The sequence below is a fragment of the Staurois parvus genome, unplaced genomic scaffold (assembly GCF_062004578.1).
Source record: "Staurois parvus isolate SC_StPar_1 unplaced genomic scaffold, SC_StPar_1.0 ptg003919l, whole genome shotgun sequence".
NCBI lineage: Eukaryota > Metazoa > Chordata > Amphibia > Anura > Ranidae > Staurois > Staurois parvus.
In genome coordinates, this window is record NW_028321714.1 from 1 (window position 1) to 23495 (window position 23495).

The 23495-nt window shown below is 49.2% G+C and overlaps 1 protein-coding gene across 1 annotated transcript; it reads right to left on the reverse strand.

Moving 5' to 3' along the window:
- Positions 1 to 6: 6 nt before the first annotated feature.
- LOC149427284 (ubiquitin-conjugating enzyme E2 R2) lies at positions 7 to 23093 on the reverse strand. Its single transcript, XM_089668173.1, has 4 exons — positions 23011 to 23093; positions 16613 to 16710; positions 9513 to 9647; positions 7 to 612 (listed from the first exon to the last, which is right to left on the reverse strand). The coding sequence occupies exons 1-4, from the start codon at positions 23032 to 23034 to the stop codon at positions 393 to 395; spliced, it is 477 nt and encodes a 158-aa protein (XP_089524299.1). The 5' UTR covers positions 23035 to 23093; the 3' UTR covers positions 7 to 392.
- Between the last annotated feature and the right edge of the window lie 402 nt (positions 23094 to 23495).

Genomic DNA, 23495 nt, shown 5'->3' on the forward strand with positions numbered 1-23495 from the left:
ATAAACAGCAGAGAGTAGTTTCTATGAAATAAAAAGTAAAACAAAAAAAAAAAAAAAGTTTTGCTCCAACACTAGCAGGTTGGTGCGGCGTAGAATTTCACTCCGTGACGTGCCATTTTCCTATCCCTTGTATCTCCGTGATAGGTCCAGGAGGGGAAAAGAAAATAAAAAAAAAAAAAATTGGCGCCAAGTCCACAAATATGCCAGAAGACTGGTCTCTTATATCCTAGAGCTCAGGACAGCAGGAGATCTGCAAGGCCAACACTACTCCATTAGTGGCCTGACTCAGCAGGGGAGGGGGGCAGCAGGAGAGGCCGAGGGACAGAGAGCAGGAAGGTCTAAAAGGGTTGTTTCAGGCCGTGAGAAGGGAGAGAACGGATGCATGGAGGGCGTCACGACTCCTCGTTCCCCGAATCGTCGTCGTCATAACAGTCAGCGTCCTCTTCCTCCTCGTCTTCGTCGTCTATATCGTCGTCGTACAAGTCGTCGTAGAGCAAGTCTGAGCTGTTATCACTAGAAGGCACTTTGGTTTTAATGCAGTATTCCGCCAGGGTGGTTGGGACTTTCACGCCATCCTTTTCCGCTTCGGCTTTAGTCGCTGACACTTGTTTCCTGTTAGAAAAGAGGGAGGGGGGATGTCAAAGCACAAAATGTAAGCAGATTTGGTGAACGATTAATTTCAGGTACTTGTATAGCGCTATCAATTTACTCAGCGCTTTACATATATTGTATATTCACATCAGTCCCCGCCCCCGAGGAGCGTACAATCTAAAGTCCCTAACTTACATTCATACACTTACTAGGGCCAATTTAGACAGGAGCCAATTCACCTACCATCATGTCTTTGGAGTGTGGGAGGAAACCCACACAGGCACAGGGAGAACATGCAAACTCCAGGCAGGTGGTGCCGTGGTTGGGACTCGAACCCACGACCTGAGTACTTGCCAGGTGGAAATGTTAACCATTTAGCCACTGTGCTGCCCATAATAAAAAAAAAACGATCATATTCTTCTAGGACCGTTAAAAGCCAACTTCCACCATCTTTCTGCCAGTGCATCCATTGCTGCCGTGTTCTTTGGTTTCTCCTGCCAGTCCCTACATCACTACAGAAAGCAGGAGGGGACCAGGCAGACACTCCAGGACATGTCAGATGCTGAAGATCTTTCATTAAAGCGGAGTAACACTTAACCTATCAAAAAATAAGTCAGCAGCTACAAAAACTGTAGCTGCTGACTTTTAAAAAACAGCCACTTACCTGTCCCTTGGTCCCGTGGTGTGTCCCCCGCAGCCCGTTTCACCAGCCGTCCTGTATTCCAGGAGGCCGGCATATTCAGTGTGGGCACCCGGCTGTGACAGCTTGCGGCTTCACAGCCGGGTATCCACTGCGCATGCGGGCATAGCGCTGCGCTTCATGAATGGTCCTGTAGTGTTCTGGGACCTGTCATGTGTCCCAAAAGACTACAGGGAGGGAGGGAGGACACCTAGGTGATCCGACCGGAAGTGGGAGCGGGTACCTGTCAAATTCAGGGACCTGCTCCTCAAAGGTGCCAATCCTTAATGGGGGAGCAGTCCTTAAAAGCAGAACTTCCCTTTTGGGTGGAGCTCCGCTTTAAGTCTAGCCTTTCAAGGTTGCCTTCCCGCTGCCCTCGCTACTGATCTTTGTATTGGCGCCTCCCTAGTATAATACTACATAACCCTTCACATTTGCAGAGTATTTTCACTAGTACTTGTGAAAATTCTCCCAATACCTGAAAACGGATACTTATTTGCATCACAGAAGGATGGGAATTTGAAAGACAAGGCTCTCCTCTGGTGCTGGTGAGGTGCTGACCAATAAAAAGCCATCTAGCCCGTACTGTCATCCCTGCACTGAGAGGAAAGTCACAGGGGATTTGAATCCCCAGATTTTCCTTCTGAGGCAACATGGGATTGGTGCAGGGAGGTTTCCTGCATGACAAGCCTGGCTTCACTCAGGAGCAGTGGGGAAACCACCATTCCTCTTCAAATTGCGCCCCCAAAGGATCGGCCGATACGGGCCCCCCCCCCCCCCCCAAAGGATCGGCCGACACTGGGCGCCCCCCAAAGGATCGGCCGACACTGGGCGCCCCCCAAAGGATCGGCCGACACTGGGCGCCCCCCAAAGGATCGGCCGACACTGGGCGCCCCCCAAAGGATCGGCCGACACTGGGCGCCCCCCAAAGGATCGGCCGACACTGGGCGCCCCCCAAAGGATCGGCCGACACTGGGCGCCCCCCAAAGGATCGGCCGACACTGGGCGCCCCCCCCCCCCAAAGGATCGGCCGACACTGGGCGCCCCCCCCCCCCCAAAGGATCGGCCGACACTGGGCGCCCCCCCCCCCCAAAGGATCGGCCGACACTGGGCGCCCCCCCCCCCCAAAGGATCGGCCGACACTGGGCGCCCTCCCCCCCAAAGGATCGGCCGACACTGGGCGCCCCCCCCCCCCCAAAGGATCGGCCGACACTGGGCGCCCCCCCCCCCCCCAAAGGATCGGCCGACACTGGGCGCCCCCCCCCCCAAAGGATCGGCCGACACTGGGCGCCCCCCCCCCCAAAGGATCGGCCGACACTGGGCGCCCCCCCCCCCCAAAGGATCGGCCGACACTGGGCTCCCCGCCCCCCAAAGGATCGGCCGACACTGGGCGCCCCCCAAAGGATCGGCCGACACTGGGCGCCCCCCAAAGGATCGGCCGACACTGGGCGCCCCCCCCCAAAGGATCGGCCGACACTGGGCGCCCCCCCCCCAAAGGATCGGCCGACACTGGGCGCCCCCCCCCCAAAGGATCGGCCGACACTGGGCGCCCCCCCCCCAAAGGATCGGCCGACACTGGGCGCCCCCCCCCCCAAAGGATCGGCCGACACTGGGCGCCCCCCCCCCCAAAGGATCGGCCGACACTGGGCGCCCCCCCCCCCCAAAGGATCGGCCGACACTGGGCGCCCCCCCCCCCCAAAGGATCGGCCGACACTGGGCGCCCCCCCCCCCCAAAGGATCGGCCGACACTGGGCGCCCCCCCCCAAAGGATCGGCCGACACTGGGCCCCCCCCCCCCAAAGGATCGGCCGACACTGGGCCCCCCCCCCCAAAGGATCAGCCGACACTGGGCCCCCCCCCCCCCAAAGGATCAGCCGACACTGGGCCCCCCCCCCCCAAAGGATCAGCCGACACTGGGCCCCCCCCCCCCCCAAAGGATCAGCCGACACTGGGCCCCCCCCCCCCCAAAGGATCAGCCGACACTGGGCCCCCCCCCCCCAAAGGATCAGCCGACACTGGGCCCCCCCCCCCCAAAGGATCAGCCGACACTGGGCCCCCCCCCCCAAAGGATCAGCCGATACTGGGCCCCCCCCCCCAAAGGATCAGCCGATACTGGGCCCCCCCCCAAAGGATCAGCCGATACTGGACCCCCCCCCCAAAGGATCAGCCGATACTGGGCCCCCCCCAAGGGATCAGCCGATACTGGGCCCCCCCCAAGGGATCAGCCGATACTGGGCCCCCCCCAAAGGATCAGCCGATACTGGGCCCCCCCCAAAGGATCAGCCGATACTGGGCCCCCCCCAAAGGATCAGCCGATACTGGGCCCCCCCCCAAAGGATCAGCCGATACTGGGCCCCCCCCAAAGGATCAGCCGATACTGGGCCCCCCCCAAAGGATCAGCCGATACTGGGCCCCCCCCAAAGGATCAGCCGATACTGGGCCCCCCCCAAAGGATCAGCCGATACTGGGCCCCCCCAAAGGATCAGCCGATACTGGGCCCAAAGTAACGGCATTCGCAGATTAAAAAAAAATCTGTCAAACTGGCGGCCCTCCAGCTGTTGCGACACTACAAGTCCCATCATGCCTCTGCCTTTGGGAGTCATGCTTGTAACTGTCCATCTTGCAATGCCTCATGGGACTTGTAGTTTGGCAACAGCTGGAGGGCCATTAGTTTGACCCCTGTGCCCTAATATATATAATTTTTGTTTAAGTTTTGGATAATGCCAGGAGTAAATTAAAACCCCTAATCTTAGTCATTTGTGTCCCATTGGGGAGATTTACCTTCGCTTTTCTTCACTAAGATACAAGATGGGAGAGGAAAGCTTGACAAAGAGGGGAAATTCTAGTTGTCATCCAAACAAGTACCTCCACTGGAAGACATCCCCTCACCTTTTGTGCTAGCTCTAAAATTTGGGATTTGCCCTACAGGAAGGTGGCCCTACCATCATACACAAGTAGCAGGGGGTATTGCATGCAAGTCCCTAAAGTGATTGTAAACCAGGTTTGTTTTTTTTTTCCCTCCGCCATACTTACCTGTTCAATGATTTGTCACAGATCAGCCCCCATCTTCCTCTTCGGGAGGGCCCACTGGTGCTCCTGGCTTCTTTTCTGCAAGTGCCCCCATAGGAGGCCACTTATGGGGGCACTCAAGTAGACTTGATACCAGGCCGCCCTTTCTGCGTCTATAAACAGACAGCGCAGCTCCATCCTGCCCCCGATGACAGAATTTGATTGATAGCAGTGGCAGCCATTGGCTCCCATTGCTGTCAGGAGGGAGAGGGCTGCTGCTCACAGGTACAACTCTGGATTGACATCAGGCTCAGGTAAGTATAGTGGGGTGGGGAGAGGTGGGTAACAACTTTTTATTGATGGAGATTCTGTGCCACTGCCCCACCCCTTCCAACTACCATTTTCACTTTCGGCAACCTTTTATTAGCAATGCTCTCTCCAAGCTACTCCCCCTCCTGTTACCCCACTAAAGTATATCTGGCTCACACCCATCTGTGCTACAGAAAAAGCATCCCCACCCCTCTACTTCAGCTTGTGTACACATACAGCAATAGATCAGGGGTGTCAAACTGGTGGCCCTCCAGCTGTTGTGAAACTACAAGTCCCATCATGCCTCTGCCTTAGGGAGTCATGTTTGTAACTGTCAATCCTGCAATGCCTTGAGGGCCGCCAGTTTGGCACCAGCTGGAGGGCCGCCAGTTTGGCACCAGCTGGAGGGCCGCCAGTTTGGCACCAGCTGGAGGGCCGCCAGTTTGGCACCAGCTGGAGGGCCGCCAGTTTGGCACCAGCTGGAGGGCCGCCAGTTTGGCACCAGCTGGAGGGCCGCCAGTTTGGCACCAGCTGGAGGGCCGCCAGTTTGGCACCAGCTGGAGGGCCGCCAGTTTGGCACCAGCTGGAGGGCCGCCAGTTTGGCACCAGCTGGAGGGCCGCCAGTTTGGCACCAGCTGGAGGGCCGCCAGTTTGGCACCAGCTGGAGGGCCGCCAGTTTGGCACCAGCTGGAGGGCCGCCAGTTTGGCACCAGCTGGAGGGCCGCCAGTTTGGCACCAGCTGGAGGGCCGCCAGTTTGGCACCAGCTGGAGGGCCGCCAGTTTGGCACCAGCTGGAGGGCCGCCAGTTTGGCACCAGCTGGAGGGCCGCCAGTTTGGCACCAGCTGGAGGGCCGCCAGTTTGGCACCAGCTGGAGGGCCGCCAGTTTGGCACCAGCTGGAGGGCCGCCAGTTTGGCACCAGCTGGAGGGCCGCCAGTTTGGCACCAGCTGGAGGGCCGCCAGTTTGGCACCAGCTGGAGGGCCGCCAGTTTGGCACCAGCTGGAGGGCCGCCAGTTTGGCACCAGCTGGAGGGCCGCCAGTTTGGCACCAGCTGGAGGGCCGCCAGTTTGGCACCAGCTGGAGGGCCGCCAGTTTGGCACCAGCTGGAGGGCCGCCAGTTTGGCACCAGCTGGAGGGCCGCCAGTTTGGCACCAGCTGGAGGGCCGCCAGTTTGGCACCAGCTGGAGGGCCGCCAGTTTGGCACCAGCTGGAGGGCCGCCAGTTTGGCACCAGCTGGAGGGCCGCCAGTTTGGCACCAGCTGGAGGGCCGCCAGTTTGGCACCAGCTGGAGGGCCGCCAGTTTGGCACCAGCTGGAGGGCCGCCAGTTTGGCACCAGCTGGAGGGCCGCCAGTTTGGCACCAGCTGGAGGGCCGCCAGTTTGGCACCCTTTGCCCTTTAAATGCAATGAGGTTGCCTTACAAAATAGACTGGAGCAGTTAAGAGTTACTGCCATGGTCAAATGAATAAACTCAAAAAGGGACAACAGAAAGACCAAGTGGTCCATCGATTCTGCCTCTTGAATTTTTTTTCTTTTGTTTAGCCTTTTTGACTGGGGAGGGGGGGGGGGCATGGTGGTGGTTTCAAGGATATTTAAATTCACTTACAGTTGATAGACTTGCTACCTCTACCTAAGTCTGTTCCGAGTGTCAATTACCATTTCAGTAACATACTTTCTAAGGTTGGGTTTGAGGTTTTCCTCCTGCTAGTTTGAGGCCATGTCCCCAAGTTGTAGGTCTTCACTTTATATCAATACTGCCCTCCTGAACCTTATTCACACCTTTCATGTATCTAAAAGGTTTCAGTCATGTCTCCCCCTTCCCTTCTTTCCTCCAGACTGGATATATTTGGTTTGTGATTGTTTATCCCTCAGACATTTCATCTATATTTCTTTTGCTTCTGGATTCATTCTGGAGATTTGCTTACAAAAATATATTGACACAACAGAACTAGACATGGAGGTCTACCTAGATCTCGAATAGGAAGGAATTAGGACCTCCTACCTCCTGCTGGTCACCCCTCAAGTGATATAAAGATCTATATAGAGCAGGGGTGGGCAACTGTGGCCCTCCAGCTGTTGTAGAACTACAAGTCCCATGAGGCATTGCAAAACTGACAATTACAAGTATGACTCCCAAAGGCAGAGGCATGATGGGACTTGTAGTTGTCCAACACCACAGTCGCCCACCCCTGATATAGAGGAATCAGGATCTCCTTCCTCCTGCCGGTGATCCCTCTAGTGATACAAAGATCTATATAGAGGAATCGGGACCTCCTTCCTCCTGCTGGTGACCCCTCTAGTGATATAGAGGAATCAGGATCTTCTTCCTCCTGCCGGTGACCCCTCTAGTGATATAAATATCTATATAGAGGAATCGGGACCTCCTTCCTCCGGACGGTGACCCCTCTAGTGATATAAAGGTCTATATAGGGGAATCAGGACCTCCTTCCTCCTGCCGGTGACCCCTCTAGTGATACAAAGATCTATATAGAGGAATCGGGACCTCCTTCCTCCTGCCGGTGATCCCTCTAGTGATATAAAGATCTATATAGAGGAATCGGGACCTCCTTCCTCCTGCCGGTGATCCCTCTAGTGATATAAAGATCTATATAGAGAAATCAGGACCTCCTTCCTCCTGCTGGTGATCCCTCTAGTGATATAAAGATCTATATAGAGGAATCGGGACCTCCTTCCTCCTGCCGGTGACCCCTCTAGTGATATAAAGATCTATGTAGAGGAATCGGGACCTCCTTCCTCCTGCCGGTGACCCCTCTAGTGATATAAAGATCTATATAGAGGAATCGGGACCTCCTTCCTTCTTCCGGTGACCCCTCTAATGATATAAAGATCTATATAGAGGAATCAGGACCTTCTTCCTCCTGCTGGTGATCCCTCTAGTGATATAAAGATCTATATAGAGGAATCGGGACCTCCTTCCTTCTTCCGGTGACCCCTCTAATGATATAAAGATCTATATAGAGGAATCAGGACCTCCTTCCTCCGGACGGTGACCCCTCTAGTGATATAAAGGTCTATATAGGGGAATCAGGACCTCCTTCCTCCTGCAGGTGACCCCTCTAGTGATACAAAGATCTATATAGAGAAATCAGGACCTCCTTCCTCCTGCTGGTGATCCCTCTAGTGATATAAAGATCTATATAGAGGAATCGGGTCCTCCTGCCGGTGACCCCTCTAGTGATATAAAGGTCTATATAGGGGAATCAGGACCTCCTTCCTCCTGCCGGTGACCCCTCTAGTGATCTAAAGATCTATATAGGAGGATTCAGGGCGGATTTAACACTGATGTGTTTCAGTTTACCTAAGGGCATTCACAAGTGCAGAAGGCACTCCTCTTCTGAAAAGCAATCCAAGTGTGTTTGGCAGGTGGCGAGGAGGTGATTTGTTGCCTCTTCACCACCTGATTTAAACACGATTGCCGTGTAATGCAGGCAATTGCAACACGGTAATACGGCAATCAGAGGTTTAAATCAGGTGTGAGGAGGCAACACCGTGCCCGATGATCTTTGACTTCTCCCATGTTGTTCATGTAGATCTCCACTTCAAGGTTGCCTACCCTTGATATAGCGGAATCAGGACCTCCTTTAGTCATCACTAGAGGGATCACCAGGAGGAGGAAGGAGGTCCCGAGTCCCCTATAAAGAGATCACTAGAGGGATCACCAGGGAGGACCTGAGTCCCCTATAAAGAGATCACTAGAGAGATCACCAGGAGGAGGAAGGAGGTCCCGAGTCCCCTATAAAGAGATTTATCATCACTAGAGGGATCACCAAGAGGAGGAAGGAGGTCCCGAGTCCCCTATAAAGAGATCACTAGAGGGATCACCAGGAGGAGGAAAAAGATCCCAAGTCCCCTATAAAGAGATTTATCACTAGAGGGATCACCAGAAGGACAAAGATCTATATAGGGGAATCAGGGCCACCTTGCTCCTGCTGGCGATCTCTTTAGTAAAAACTAAAGATCTAGATAGAGGATTTAGGACCTCCTCCTGGTGACCCCTCTAGTAATACACTGCAGAACTATTTGCTTTTCCCACTGCCAGGCTCATTTTACAATCTGAAATAGAAGCCCCTAATATTGTTCATCTGTAGTTCTGGTTAACATTGTACCCATCTAAATTTAAAAAAAAAAAAAAAAAAAAGATTTTCCCAAATCTGTTTTTTCCATTCAGAAACATTGAAGTGCGGTTTGTACTGGACTGCGCAAACATGTTCCATTTTCCAACCCCTCCCGGGTTATCAACCCAATTGCACACCTTACCCTCCAAACCTTCAGTTACAAAATGATTAAAAATAAGAACTGGTACAGAGCCTTGCACTACACTACTGGTGATGTACCGCCAACTACTGGTTGGGACAGGCAGGTGCCCAATCAGCCTTTGTGAAGGTATGAAATCATAGGAGGTAACAGAGATCTAGTATCTTCGTATTTTAGAAAGTGACCTAATCACAATTATTATTATACAGTATTTATATGCTGCCAAAAAGTTTGCTCAGCGCTGTACATTGTAGTGGGGGACAGTACATGAGACAATACAGTAACAATACAATATACGAGGGGTTCGAGGGCCCTGCTCCTTGGAGCTTACAATCTAGGAGGGAGGGGGTAGTGGTACAGGAGGAAGTGGCTGGAGGAGTGGAGGAGATCGGCTTTTAGGTGAGGGTGGGGTAGGCTTCCCTGAAGAGATGGGTTTTCAGGGTGCGCCTAAAGGTGAGGAGGGTAGGTGACAGTCTGATGGATTGGGGTAGTGAGTTCCACAGGATAAAGGGAAGTCCTGGAGAAGTCCTGGAGTCAGGCATGGGAGGAGGAGACTAAGGAGCTAGAGAGTAGGAGGTCTTGTGAGGAGCGAAGAGTACATGTTGGGTGGTATTTGGATATCAGGTCGGTGAGGTAGTTTTGATTACTCACCTAATAATCTCTGCATACTCCTTGTCCTTTCCTTTACTGTCCCTCCATTTCCTGAACATTACAGAAGCGTCTACGTTGGCCGGGGAGAAGGTGTTTGGTTCGTTCAGCAGAGAGATTACACTCAGTAAAATAGTCCTGAAGAGAGGGGGAAAAAACAAAAAAAAAAAAAACAAAAAAAAAAAAAAAAAAAACACAGTTGAGTCGGGGGATTATGGCAGTCAAACCAACCCATGCATAAAGTATCCACTACAACTATACAGGAACCTTTCTATATAGAAGTTGTGGAGCCTGAAAACTATAATCTTGATGTGTAAAACTAGATTAATACATAGGAAGGTGTCAAACGCCCAATTTTTGTGCAAAATGTAAACTATATGGCCAAAAAGTATGATGACACCTGACCATCACACCTACCAACAGCATATGACCAATAGTATGAGAACACCACTGCAAATCATGGAGCTCAGGTGTTTCCAGTGAAGGGTTCTGTTCATACAACATATAAAAGACATTTTTTAGAGCAGTGGTTCTCAACCTTCCTAATGCCGTGACCCTTTAATACAGTTCATGTTGTGGTGACCCCCCAACCATAAAATTATTTTCATTGCTACTTCATAACTGTAATTGTGCTATTATACAGATATTTTTTTTGCAGTAGGTGATGATTTTACATTTACCCAGTAATTATAATTCATGAAGTGTCGTTTTACCTCCAATACTGCTGATTTCTACAGAGTAGCTGCTCTTTACACGTGTGACTGGTCCACATAAGTACATTATTGCACCAACCCTGTTACATACACCTGTATTTGTACGGGGTGTATGTGATGGGGTTGGCGCAATTATGTCATCACGCCGGGTACTTGTATGTGGGCGTATCTGCATGTGGGTGGACCTGCCTGGAGACGGATAGAGGAGCGGTGTCTCGGTTGCTAAGACCATTGGAAATATGTGTTTTCCGATGGTCTTAGGCGACCCCTGTAAAAGGGTCGTTCGACCCCCAAAGGGGTCATGACCCACAGGTTGAGAACCGCTGTTTTAGACCATTGTGCTCTCCCGAACTTGTAGTGACAGTTTGGTGAAGGCCCTATCCTGTTCTACCAGGACTGCCACCCCAGCAGATGAACTGGTATTGGTCTCAATGGACTGCAAGCATGCTGATCAGCACACGTGTTCTTTTATTCTTCCTTTAGCTGTAACATGTCACCCATACAGAGGTAAGGGCACAAAGCTGTAGGAAGACTGCAGGAGGCTGGCATGGCGGATGCAGCAGATTGTGGGCAAAATGCTTTTCAGACTCCTGGAAAAATAAATGCATTTTTCTTTATATTTTACCTGCAAACTCATGCAATTATTTACCCCCTCGCCTACAGGGCACTTCTACCCCCTTCCTGCCTACAGGACACTTCTACCCCCTTCCTGCCTACAGGGCACTTCTACCCCCTTCCTGCCTACAGGGCACTTCTACCCCCTTCCTGCCTACAGGGCACTTCTACCCCCTTCCTGCCTACAGGGCACTTCTACCCCCTTCCTGCCTACAGGGCACCTCTACCCCCTTCCTGCCTACAGGGCACCTCTACCCCCTTCCTGCCTACAGGGCACCTCTACCCCCTTCCTGCCTACAGGGCACCTCTACCCCCTTCCTGCCTACAGGGCACCTCTACCCCCTTCCTGCCTACAGGGCACCTCTACCCCCTTCCTGCCTACAGGGCACTTCTACCCCCTTCCTGCCTACAGGGCACTTCTACCCCCTTCCTGCCTACAGGGCACCTCTACCCCCTTCCTGCCCAGGCCAATTTTCAGCTTTCAGCGCTGTCACACTTTGAATGACAATTGCGCGGTCATGCAACACTGTACCTATACGAAATTTTTATCATTTTTTTTGTGACAGATAGAGCTTTATTTTGGTGGTATTTAATCACCTCTGGGTTTTTTTATTTTTTCTTAAACCAAAAACTCAAAAAAAAAAAAAAAGTTTTTCGTTTGTTATAAAATTTTGTGAATAAGTGATTTTTCACCTTCACTGATGTGCGCTAACGAGGCTGCAGTGATGGGCACTGATAGGCAGCACTGATAGGTGGCCCTGATGGGCACTGACCGGCATCACTGAAAGGCAGCTCAGATGGGCACTGATGTGGCATTGATGTGCACTGGTAGGCACGGATATGTGGCACTGATGGGTACTGGCAGGTGGCATTGATGAGCACTGACAGCTGGCACTGCTGGGGCTACACTGATCATCAGGGCACACTGATGATCAGCGCCCTGATGAGTAGACATGTCCCCTCCGAAGAATGCAGATTACCGGCTCTCCTCTGTCAGTGTGACAGCTCGAGAGGAGAGAAATGCCGATAACCGGCATTTCCCTGTTTAAATGCGATCAGCTGTGATTGGACACAGCTGATCACATGACCGAGCCGACATCTTCGGCTCTTTCCGTGGATCGGCGATTTGCTGTGTCCGAGGGACACAGCGCACCGCCGATCGCCATGCGCTCCCTGAGCCGCGGTGAGAATGGGAGAATGTCATATGACGTCCTCCCAGAACGAGAGAACCGCCTTGCACCCGTCATTGGACTATATGGGGAGCGGGAGGCGGTTAAACCAGTTTATGATTACCCACATTGTACTGCGGACAGGCAGCTGCTGCAGGCAGAGCAACATACGGGTACGTTGTGGCCTGTCGGGTTTCGGGCACGAAGTGCCACCCGCTGTGACTGTACATGGCGGGTGCCTGTCAGCAAGTCCCAGGCCACTGATTCACGGCTACGACCTGCTGATCAGCTGAGTACAATCACAGCCCAGAGCATAAACTGAGTGGGCACTGATCTGTGATCCACCTGCTCTGATCAGCGGACAGATCACCTGTTGATCAAAACAGTCTGCCCAGTGTGACTTATGCAGGCCATAGATGGGTCGAAAATTGGCCGAAAAATCGTCCGAAAGAATTGGCCGATTTTCGGATCGATAGTGGGTGAATTTGTTGGCCGTTTTTCGTGATTTTGACACTTTTTTTTTTTAATCGGTTAGGTTGGGAAAAAACCGGCCGATTTTGTCGATCGGCCGATTTTCGCGGCAATGATTGGCAAATTGACCGATCTTTTTACCGATTAAAAAGATGAGCCGTGACCTGCAAAAAGATGGGAAAGAAGAAGATGAAGACAAAGAAAAAGAACATCTGTATCTATTTGTATCCATTTTGGATACAGATGTTTCTATTCGGATACAAAGTATCGCAATGCTTTTAAATGTAAAAAATAATAGCGGAGTGTCCTGGCAGAGAGCTCCGCTATTATATTTGACATTTAAAAGTATTGCAGTTGCAACATTGTATCTAATATAATAGCGGAGCTCTCTGCCAGGACACTCCGCTATTATTTTTGACATTTAAAAGTATTGCGATTGCAACATTGTATCTATTTGTATCCGAATAGAAACATCTGTATCCGAAATGGATACAAATAGATACAGCTGTTTTTCTTCATCTTGCAGGTCCTGGCTCATGCGCATTTTTTTTAATCGGTAAAAAGATCAGCCAATTTGCCCATCATTGCCGTGAAAATCGGCCGATCGACAAAATCGGCTGTTTTTTTTTTCCAACATAACCGAAAAAAAAAAGTTACGAAAAATGGCCGACAAATTCACCCACTAACTATCTGAAAATCGTCCGATTCTTTCAGACGAATGTTCGGCCAATTTTCGACCCATCATCTATGGCCTGCATAAGGGGCCTAAGGCACGGTTACTACAGTGATCTCCACTAGCTTCTATGTCCATTGCGCAGGCACCACTCAGGAAAGATCCCAATCTTCGCCTTGTCCAATCAGAGAACCCTTAAAAAAAAAAAAAAAAAAAAAAGTGTACTCTGAATGGCACTCATGGCAAGTTGGCAACACTTCCTGTGTTGAGTAAGCAGCAGGGCAGCACAGAACCTGGAAGCTAGCAGAGATCCCCATAGCAGTGGTGCCTATTACAGTGGTTTCCAGCTTTCTGGAATACACACGGTTATATTGGTTCAAGTGGGACCAACGTAACCATGTAAAAAATGCTATGCAAGGACTTCAGCTTTAACAACCAAATGCAGCATTTACACAAGCAGTCTCTGATGCATCACTCGGAGTCCTTGCAGCTATAGAGGTCAGAGAAGAAAGTGACATTAACCTCTTAGTGCTGGCCACCTCCCGGCCCTGCAAGGGCTCTAAAAGCAAGGAGGTGGGTCTTCAGGTCTTGTGACCGCTGCGATTAGTGGCCACATGTTGGTTGGAAAGCTTCCAATTGCAAGTATGCATCGGAGATTTACAGATCACCGCCAGCGCACTCAGCACGCCAAGTAGTTTTAACAGGGCAGCATATATGCGTACTTCTGGAGTCAACAGGGTAATTTTACTTCAGCAGCTCAGCTCTCCCTGCTTTAAGAGCAGAAGGCTGGAAAGTCCCTGGAAATTAATGTGAACACAAAGCAGGTGCAAAAGGAAGAAGAAGACAGCAAAGTCCCAGACTCCACCAAGGACTTCACTACTTCTTTTGAACTTTGAAGATAAATTCCTCCACAGTGCCTTCAGCAACACAAGGTCAGTGAGGGCTTGTTTTAACCGGTTCCCACCCGGCCTATGGCCAAATGGCGGCAGTCAAAAACCCTCACCGCTCCGGGTGGACGCCATATGGCGTCCTTTCGGGCATGCGCAGTTTGCGCGCCTGCAGAGCCGCGTGATCTGTCACCGGCCATGTACCTCGGACATGGCCGATGACAGATCTGAGTACCGGCCCCGTTCCCGGTACCATGTGACCTGCTGTGACCAACCACAGCAGGTTACATGACAGTTGTATACAATGGATGGCTTCATTCATACCATCCATTGTATACTAGTGTGTCTAGCTGTGAATGGTCACAGCGATCACATGCACAAGCTGGGCCAATCACAGCCCAGCGGTGTCATGTGATTAGCCGTGGCCAAATCACAGCTAAGCACAAAAAAAAAAAAAAAATAATACACACCACCCTGAATGAATTGAGGTCATTCAGGTAAATGCTTGCTTATAGCAAAGTAATTCTTTGCTATAAGCAAATTGCGGAAAAAAAAAAAAAAAAATACTGATCACTTCCCCAAAGTAGTACAATGTTACTATGGTAACATTGTACTACTTTGGTCATAGTGAAATATGACAAAAAAACACAACAAAAAACACCTTAAAAAAAAAAAAAAAAAAAAAAAAAAAAAAAAAAAAAACTCGCCATGCCTCTTATGAAGTACGTTGGACTGTCTACTTTGCAAAAAGGGGTCATTTGGGGATATCTATACTATCCTGACATTTGGGGGGATATCTGTACTGTCCTGACATTTGGGGGGATATCTGTACTGTCCTGACATTTGGGGGGATATCTGTACTATTCTGACATTCTTGGACCTCAAGAAATTAGATTGGCTGTCAGTACTTCAGGATTGATCAATATTCAGATCTATACCATAGTTTGGTGAAAATAACCCAAATTAGGATGTATTTTTTTAGTCTGTAGGAAAGTTTTATAGAGTTCACAAAGACATGTAGCAGAATACATCTCGGCCTAAATTGATGAAGAACAATTATTTATTTGCAAACTTTTATAACAGAAACAAAGAAAAACTTGCTTTTTTTTTTTTTTTCAAAAGTTGCGTTTTTTTTTGTTAATTTAGCAAAAAATAAAAACCCCAGCGGTGATTAAATACCACCAAAAGAAAGCTCTAGTTGTGTGAAGAAAAATGATAAAATTTTAGTTTGGGTACAGTGTTGTATGACCGCGCAATTGTCAAAGTGTGAGCGCTGAGACCTGAAAATTGGCCTGGGCAGGAAGGGAGTACAAGTGCCCGGCATGGAAGGGGTTAAAGCTCATTTACGGCTCATTAAGAAAATGTAATTTATTTATTGGTCCATAGTTCTACTTCTAGGCTGCCTACAGTACAGTTAATCAGTTACTTTGCCTGTACAACATTCTTGACTTCCAGTGTAACTCGTAGCTTCGCATTTCAGCAACTGACCTGTGCTTCTAATACAGCAATCTAAACAGCAAAAGAGAAAAATGTCTGCAAATACTTTTGCATACACAACAGCATTTGCGTCTAAATTGTAAAAGGACCCGCAAATCTAAATGCCATTCAAGGAATTGCCATTTTTTGTTTGGGGACCGAGCCCTACCACCTTGGCCTCCCTGGGCACCCAAAAAAGAAGCATAAACTCAATATGAACTGTACATGCATGTACCCCATGGTGTGGACAGCTAAAAGCCTGGACTTAAGAAAACATTGAAAATCCATGAGGTTTAAACACTGTGTGCCGGGAGTCACTTTGGGTGGGGGGGCCATGGAACCCAGCTCACTTTGGAGAGGTGGGGAGACCCGTGTCTCAGCTCCCCATATCCCTATTATGTGTAAGTCACCCTGTGACTGTTAGGGGTACAGGGTGATCTGTCCCAATATTGGAGTGGGGGGTTGTTTAATGCCATGTGGCTGCATCCCATTGTTTCTATTATGTGTCTTGCTTGGGAGCAAACTATTATGGGATGTGTGTCCTAGATTGTAAGCTCGAAAGAGCAGGGCCCTCAAACCCCTCGTGTATCACATTGTATTGTTTTCGAACTGTCACATGTTCTGTCCCCCTCTGTAATGTACAGCGCTGAGCGAACTGTTGGCTCTTTACAAATACTGTATAATAATAATGTATGTGTTTATGTGTATTGGCTTGTTGGGGGAGGGTGTCTCCAGCAGCCCTCCCTCCTGATGGGACTGTGTTGGTGTGTCTCTTGTTACTAAATGTAGATTGCCCCACCCTGTATCATTATGCCCCCTGCATAATGACACGGGGGGGGGGGGTTGCTCCCTTGAATGTATATATCTTGTATCTGTGTTAATATAAACAAGTCTACTTCCTGGCTTACTGCAAGTCTTGCAGTACTTCCTGATCTAGTCTTGTATGGTCGTCTGTTGTCAGTGTTCGGACGGGGAAGTGGGAGTCTAACAGAAGTACCCAAGCGTAGTCTGGGGTCGGTTCCATTACACCCTGCTCCACCACCACCCATGAAATAAAAAAAAATCGGTGTGGAGCTCTCCCAACTATTCAAGACCTCACCTGACATTCTGGGTGGGGTTCCACCTTTCGGAAGGCAGTTCACCACTCTGTGGATCATCTACAGGAGGATGAAGGATTGAGATACATACATCGCCATTCTGGGGGAGAAAAAAAAAAAAAATATAATACATTAGAGATGAGTTTTACAGCTGAAACTATAACTTTTATCATTTAACATCAGTCACCACCTGACCCCCTCCCCATAGCTTTCCTCTAAGGTTTGTAGTGGGAGATTTAATTACACATTTTAAAAACCATCATTGTCGCCTACCAGCATGACAGCTCTGCTGCCAGATATGACATTTCAACGAGAACGTCACGTTCTAGACAAAGATCAGCTTTAACCCCTTGGAGGCACAAGTACATTTTTAAATATTGCACAAGACCAGGAGGATCAGAAGCCATTGAAAGTGTACGTTGTGAGGGATGTCTAAATTGTTATATATGCACACACGGCGTTCAAGTAAAACCAAGACCTTACAATTTTGCAGGTATAAAAAAAAAAAAAAAAAAAAAAAAGGATGCTAGCGTGGCGGTACTACATTCAGTAGTAAGTTTGCAAGTGTGTCCAGAGACCGTTCACCACACACGGTTCCATGCATGCGCCAACATTGTTGTCTGCCATCTTGATGAAGTTTTATGTGGGTTTTACGCTTTTTCACAAGAAACTTAAAGCACAGTACGGTGGTGAGACGCTCAGCCGCAGTAAGACATTTGAATGGTGTAAACGTTTCAAAGATGGCCTTCGGTGGTGATCCCGGCTGTGGTGGTTGCCAGCTCACAGCAATCATTCCTGTGAACATTCAGCGTATGGAACGCCTGATTCTGGATAAAGCGACACAACCTGTTGTGAAATTGCACAATAGAAATCTCTGTGGGAACGTTGAACACAATCATGATGAAGTGAAGTCCGTTGTCCTAGGATGGTTCAGGCATGCTGACATACACTATATTGCCAGCCCTCCCAATCATGTGATTCAGGTGTTCCAATCCCCTCCATGGACACAGGTGTATACAATCAAGCCCCTAGGCATGCAGACGGCTTCTACAAACATTGGTGATAGAATGGGTCGCTCTCAGGAGCTCAGTGACTCCAAGCGTGGTCCCGTGATAGGTGGCCACCTGTGCAATAAGTCCATCCGTGACATTTCCTGGCTACTAAATATTCCACGCTCAACTGTTAGTGGGATTATAACAAAGTGGAAGCAACTGGGAACAACAGCAACTCAGCCACCAATTGGTAGGCCACGTCACATGACAGGGCGGGGTCAGCGCATGCTGAAGCTCACAGTGCGCAGAAGTCGCCAACTGTCTGCAGAGTCAATAGCTAAAAGACCTCCAAACTTGGTGTGGCCTTCAGATGAGCCCAACAACAGTGCGTAGAGAGCTTCATGGAATGGGTTTCCATGGCCGAGCAGCTGCATCCAAGCCTTCCATCACCAAATGCAATGCAAAGCATCGGATGCCGTGGCGTAAAGCACGCCGCCACTGGACTCTAGTGGAGCTGTGTTCTCTGGCATAACGAATCACGCCTCTGTCTGGCAATCAGGTGGACATGTCTGGCAGTTGCCAGGAGAACGGTACTTGCCTGACTGCATTGTGCCAAGTGTAAAGTTTGGTGGAGGGGGGGTTATGGTGTGGGGTTATTTTTCAGGAGTTGGGCTTGGCCCCCTAGTTCCAGTGAAGGGAACTCTTAAGGTGTCAGCATACAAAGACATTTTGTACAATTTCATGCTCCCAACTTTGAGGGAAGAGTTTGAGGATGGCTCCTTCCTGTTCCAACATGACTGCACACCAGTGCACAAAGCAAGGTCCATAAAGACATGGAGGAGCCAGTTTGGGGTGGAGGAACATGACTGTCCTGCACAGAGTCCTGACCTCAACCCCATAGAACACCTTTGGGATGAATTAGAGCCGAGACTGCGAGCCAGGCCTCCTCCCCCGACATCAGTGCCTGACCTGACAAATGTGCTTCTGGAAGAATGGTCCAACCTTCCCATAGACACCCTCCTAAACCTTGTGGACGGCCTTCCCAGAAGAGTTGAAGCTGTTATAGCTGCAAAGGGCGGGGCCAACTCAATATTGAACCCTACGGACTAAGACTGGGGGGCCATTAAAGTTACTGTACGTGTAAAGGCAGGCGGCCCATGACTTTTGGCAATGTGTATGTACATATGTAACAGACACCAAAAAAAATTCAAGGAACACTTGAAAACACATCAAACCTCAATGGGGACTAACCTCCTGCTGGATCTCTATACCGATATGGACGGGGTAATGTGTTAGGAATGTAAGGATGTCCCATCATTTGATGAAAATGAAAACCATCAACCAACAGAGGGCTGAATTCAAAGACACCCCAAAAATACAAGTGAAAAATGATGCAGCAGGCTAGTTCATTTTACTGAAATTTCATTGCAGCAACTCAAAAATTGTTCTCAGTAGTTTGTATGGCCCCCACGTGCTTGTATGCATGCCTGACAACATCGGGGAATGCACAGTCTGAGGTGCAACCTGGTGGTGACAGATGAACTGAAACATGACATCCCAGAGGTGTTCTATTGGATTTAGGTCAGGCGAGCGTAGGGGCCATTCAATGGTATCAACACCTTCATCCTCCAGGAAATGCCTGCATACTCCCCCCACGAGGCCGGGCATTGTCGTGCACCAGGAGGAACCCAGGACCCCCTGCACCAGCAGGAACCCAGGAACCCCTGCACCAGCGTAGGGTCTGACAATGGGTCAAAGGATTTCATCCCCATACCGAATGGCAGTCAGGGTGCCATTGTCTAGCCTGTTGAGGTCTGTGTCCCTCCATGGATATGCCTCCCCAGACCATCACTGGCCCACCACCAAAATGGCCATGCTGAATGAAGTTACAGGCAGCAGAATGTTCTCCATGGCTTCCCCAGACCCTTTCACGTCTGTCACATGTGCTCAGGGTGAACCTGCTCCCATCTGTGAAAAGCACAGGTTGCCAGTGGTGGACTTGCCAATTCTGGTGTTCAATGGCAAATGCCAATCCAGCTCTATGGTGCTGGGCAGTGAGCACAGGGCCTACTAGAGGATGTCGGGCCCTCAAGCCACCCTCATGAAGTCTGTTTCTGATGGTTTGGTCAGAGACATTCACACCAGTGGCCTGCTGGAGGTCATTTTGTAGGCCTCTGGCAGTGCTCATCCTGTTCCTCCTTGCACAAAGGAGCAGATACCGGTCCTGCTGATGGGTTAAGGACCTTCTACAGCTCTGTCCAGCTCTCCTAGAGGAACTGCCCATCTCCTGGAATCTCCTCCATACTCTTGAGACTGTGCTGGGAGACACAGCAAACCTTCTGGCAATGGCAGGTATTGAGGTGTCATCCTGGAGAAGTTGGACTGCCTGTGCAACCTCTGTAGGGTCCAGGTATGGCCTCATGCTGCCAGTGGTGACACTGACCCTAGCCAAAATGCAAAACCGTCAGAAAAAGAAAAAAAAAAAAATTTATATTACATACATACATATGTGTGACCATTCCTGTTTTGGGGTCATCTCATTATTGCCCATCTAGTGCACCTGTTCCTAATTTCATTAAGGCCAAAAGCAGCTGAAGCAGATTACCAGCCCCCTCTGCTACTTAACTCACCAAAACAATATCCCAAGAGTTTAACTGATTTGATGCTAGACTCTGATTACAAACTGTTCCTTTAATTTTTTTGAGACACACTTTATTAGGTACACCTGTTCCTGCTTGGTAACACGAATTGTTAATCAGCCAATTACAACTAAATTTAGGCATCTAGACGTGGTGAAGACCACTTAATGAAGTTCAAACTGAGCATCAGAATGGGGAAGAAAGGGGATTTAAGCGACTTTGAACGTGGGACGGTTGTTGGTGCCAGACGGGCTGGTCTGAGTATTTCAAAAACTTCTGATCTACCGGGATTTTTACGCACAACCATCTCTAGGGTTTACAGAGACTAGTCCAAAAAAGAGAAACTATCCAGCGAGTGGCAGTTGTGTGGAAGAAAATGCCTTGTTGATGTCAGAGGAGAATGGGCAGGACTGGTTATTTGAGTTCTTGTTAAACCTTCCTTTAATCTCGAAACACTCGTTACAACCAAGGTATGCATAATACCATCTCTGAATGCACGTCGAACCTTGAAGCAGATGGGCTACAGCAGCAGAAGACCACACCTGGTACCACTCCTGTCAGCTAACAAGAAATAGAGGCTACAATTTCACACAGACTCACCAAAATTGGACAGTAGACAGGGGAAAAAAACAAACACAAAAAAAAACAACAAAAAAAAAAACATTGCCTGGTCTGGGGAGTCATGATTTCAGCTGCAACATTCAGATGGTAGGGTCAGAATGTGGCGTAAACATGAAAACATGGATCTATCCTGCCTTGTATCAATGGTTCAGGCTGGTGGTGGTGGTGTCCTGGTGTGGTAGATCCATCCTGCCTGCCTTGTATCAATGGTTCAGGCTGGTGGCGATGTCATGGTGTGGTGGATCCATCCTGCCTTGTATCAATGGTTCAGGCTGGTGGCGATGTCATGGTGTGGTGGATCCATCCTGCCTTGTATCAACGGTTCAGGCTGGTGGTGGTGGTGTCATGGTGTGGGGGATCCATCCTGCCTTGTATCAATGGTTCAGGCTGGTGGTGATGGTGTCATGGTGTGGGGGATCCATCCTGCCTTGTATCAATGGTTCAGGCTGGTGGCGATGTCATGGTGTGGTGGATCCATCCTGCCTTGTATCAATGGTTCAGGCTGGTGGCGATGTCATGGTGTGGTGGATCCATCCTGCCTTGTATCAATGGTTCAGCCTGGTGGCGATGTCATGGTGTGGGGGACCCATCCTGCCTTGTATCAACGGTTCAGGCTGGTGGTGGTGGTGTCATGGTGTGGGGGACCCATCCTGCCTTGTATCAATGGTTCAGGCTGGTGGTGGTGGTGTCATGATGTGGGGGATCCATCCTGCCTTGTATCAATGGTTCAGGCTGGTGGCGGTGTCATGGTGTGGGGGACTCATCCTGCCTTGTATCAACGGTTCAGGCTGGTGGTGGTGTCATGGTGTGGGGGATATTTTCTTGGCAAACTTTGGGCTCCTTAGTACCAATTGAGCAATGTTTAGATGCCACAACCTGAGTATTGTTGCTGACCATGTCCATCCCTTTATGACTCCAGTGTCCCCATCTTCTGATGGTTCCTTCCAGCAGGATAATGCTCCATGTCACAAAGCTCAAATCATCTACAACTGGTTTCTTGAACATGACAATGAGGTCACTGCACTCCAATGGCCTCCACAGTCACCAGATCTCCATCCAGTAGAGCACCTTTGGGATGTGGTAGAACGGGAGATTTGCATCATGGATGTGCAGCTGACAAATCTGCAGCAATTATGTGATGCCATCATGTCAATATGGAGCAAAATCTGAGGAATGTTTCCAACACCTTGTTGAATCTACGCCATGAAGAAATAAAGGATAAGTTCACCTTTCGTAACATCTCACACCCATATTCAGGGTCTAAACATGTAAAATGTTACGATCTGACCAGCCTCCGCTCCCCCTCTGATAACTAGCAGGGGATTAGACCACGAAGAACGAACATGGCCACCCTTTAACAGGAATTTGGATCACAGCAGCAAGAAAAAAAGAGTGGAAATTTGGAGGAGAGCAATAGAAGGGACTTTAAGCGTCACACTCACCTGCTCCTTGCAATAGTTTTGCACAGAGCAGCCCCAATCCTCCTCTGGGGTCCCCCGCCTGTACACCTGGCCCCTCCCTCCTGCTGAGTGCCCCAAGAGCAAGCTTGACCTCGCTCTCTCCTCACTGGCTGTGACAGTAATGGGAGCCAATTGCTGCAGCCTCAGCCAATGAGGAGGGAGAGACCCAGGAGAGCCGCTGCTCTCATGCACATCGCTGGATCAAGATGGGTCTCAGGTAAATATTAGGGGGGGCTGGTGCACACAAGATTTTTTTTACCTTCATGAAGGTAATATATAAATAAAAAAAAAAAAAAAAAACACGCACACACACACAACCTTGAGCCTTTACAACCACTTTAAAGGATACATAATAAAATAAATATATATATATATAAATAATATATATATATATATATATATATATATATATATATATATATATATATATATATATATATATATATATATATATATATATATATATATATATTTTTTTTTTTTTTTTTTTTTTTTTAAAACCAGAGTTTAGGGTCACTTTCCTGTTGACCATCCTGTACAACACCACCGGAAAGTTTTAGTTCTACCTTTTGACAATTTCTAATAAAATAAATCTTCTTTGTATTCCTGAACTTTTTTTCTCCTATACCTCCCCAAACTACACACAAAAAACTCACCCCTACAACAAGATTTCAATGTGATTTCTTACCTCATAAATATTCGGGTGCCACATCTTCGTCAAAAAGCGGAAAGTTGGAGGGGAGTACGGGTAATCTATTGGAAACTTTATGTGAGCCTGAAAAAAATAAAAAAATAAAAACAATTAAAAAAAAAAAAAAAAATTATATATATATATAAATAAAAGCACTTAAAGTGTTACTACAGCAAGGACCCCGCATTCACTATATCCGCTCTCCCCGGACCCCGCATTCACTATATCCGCTCTCCCCGGACCCCGCATTCACTATATCCGCTCTCCCCGGACCCCGCATTCACTATATCCGCTCTCCCCGGACCCCGCATTCACTATATCCGCTCTCCCCGGACCCCGCATTCACTATATCCGCTCTCCCCGGACCCCGCATTCACTATATCCGCTCTCCCCGGACCCCGCATTCACTATATCCGCTCTCCCCGGACCCCGCATTCACTATATCCGCTCTCCCCGGACCCCGCATTCACTATATCCGCTCT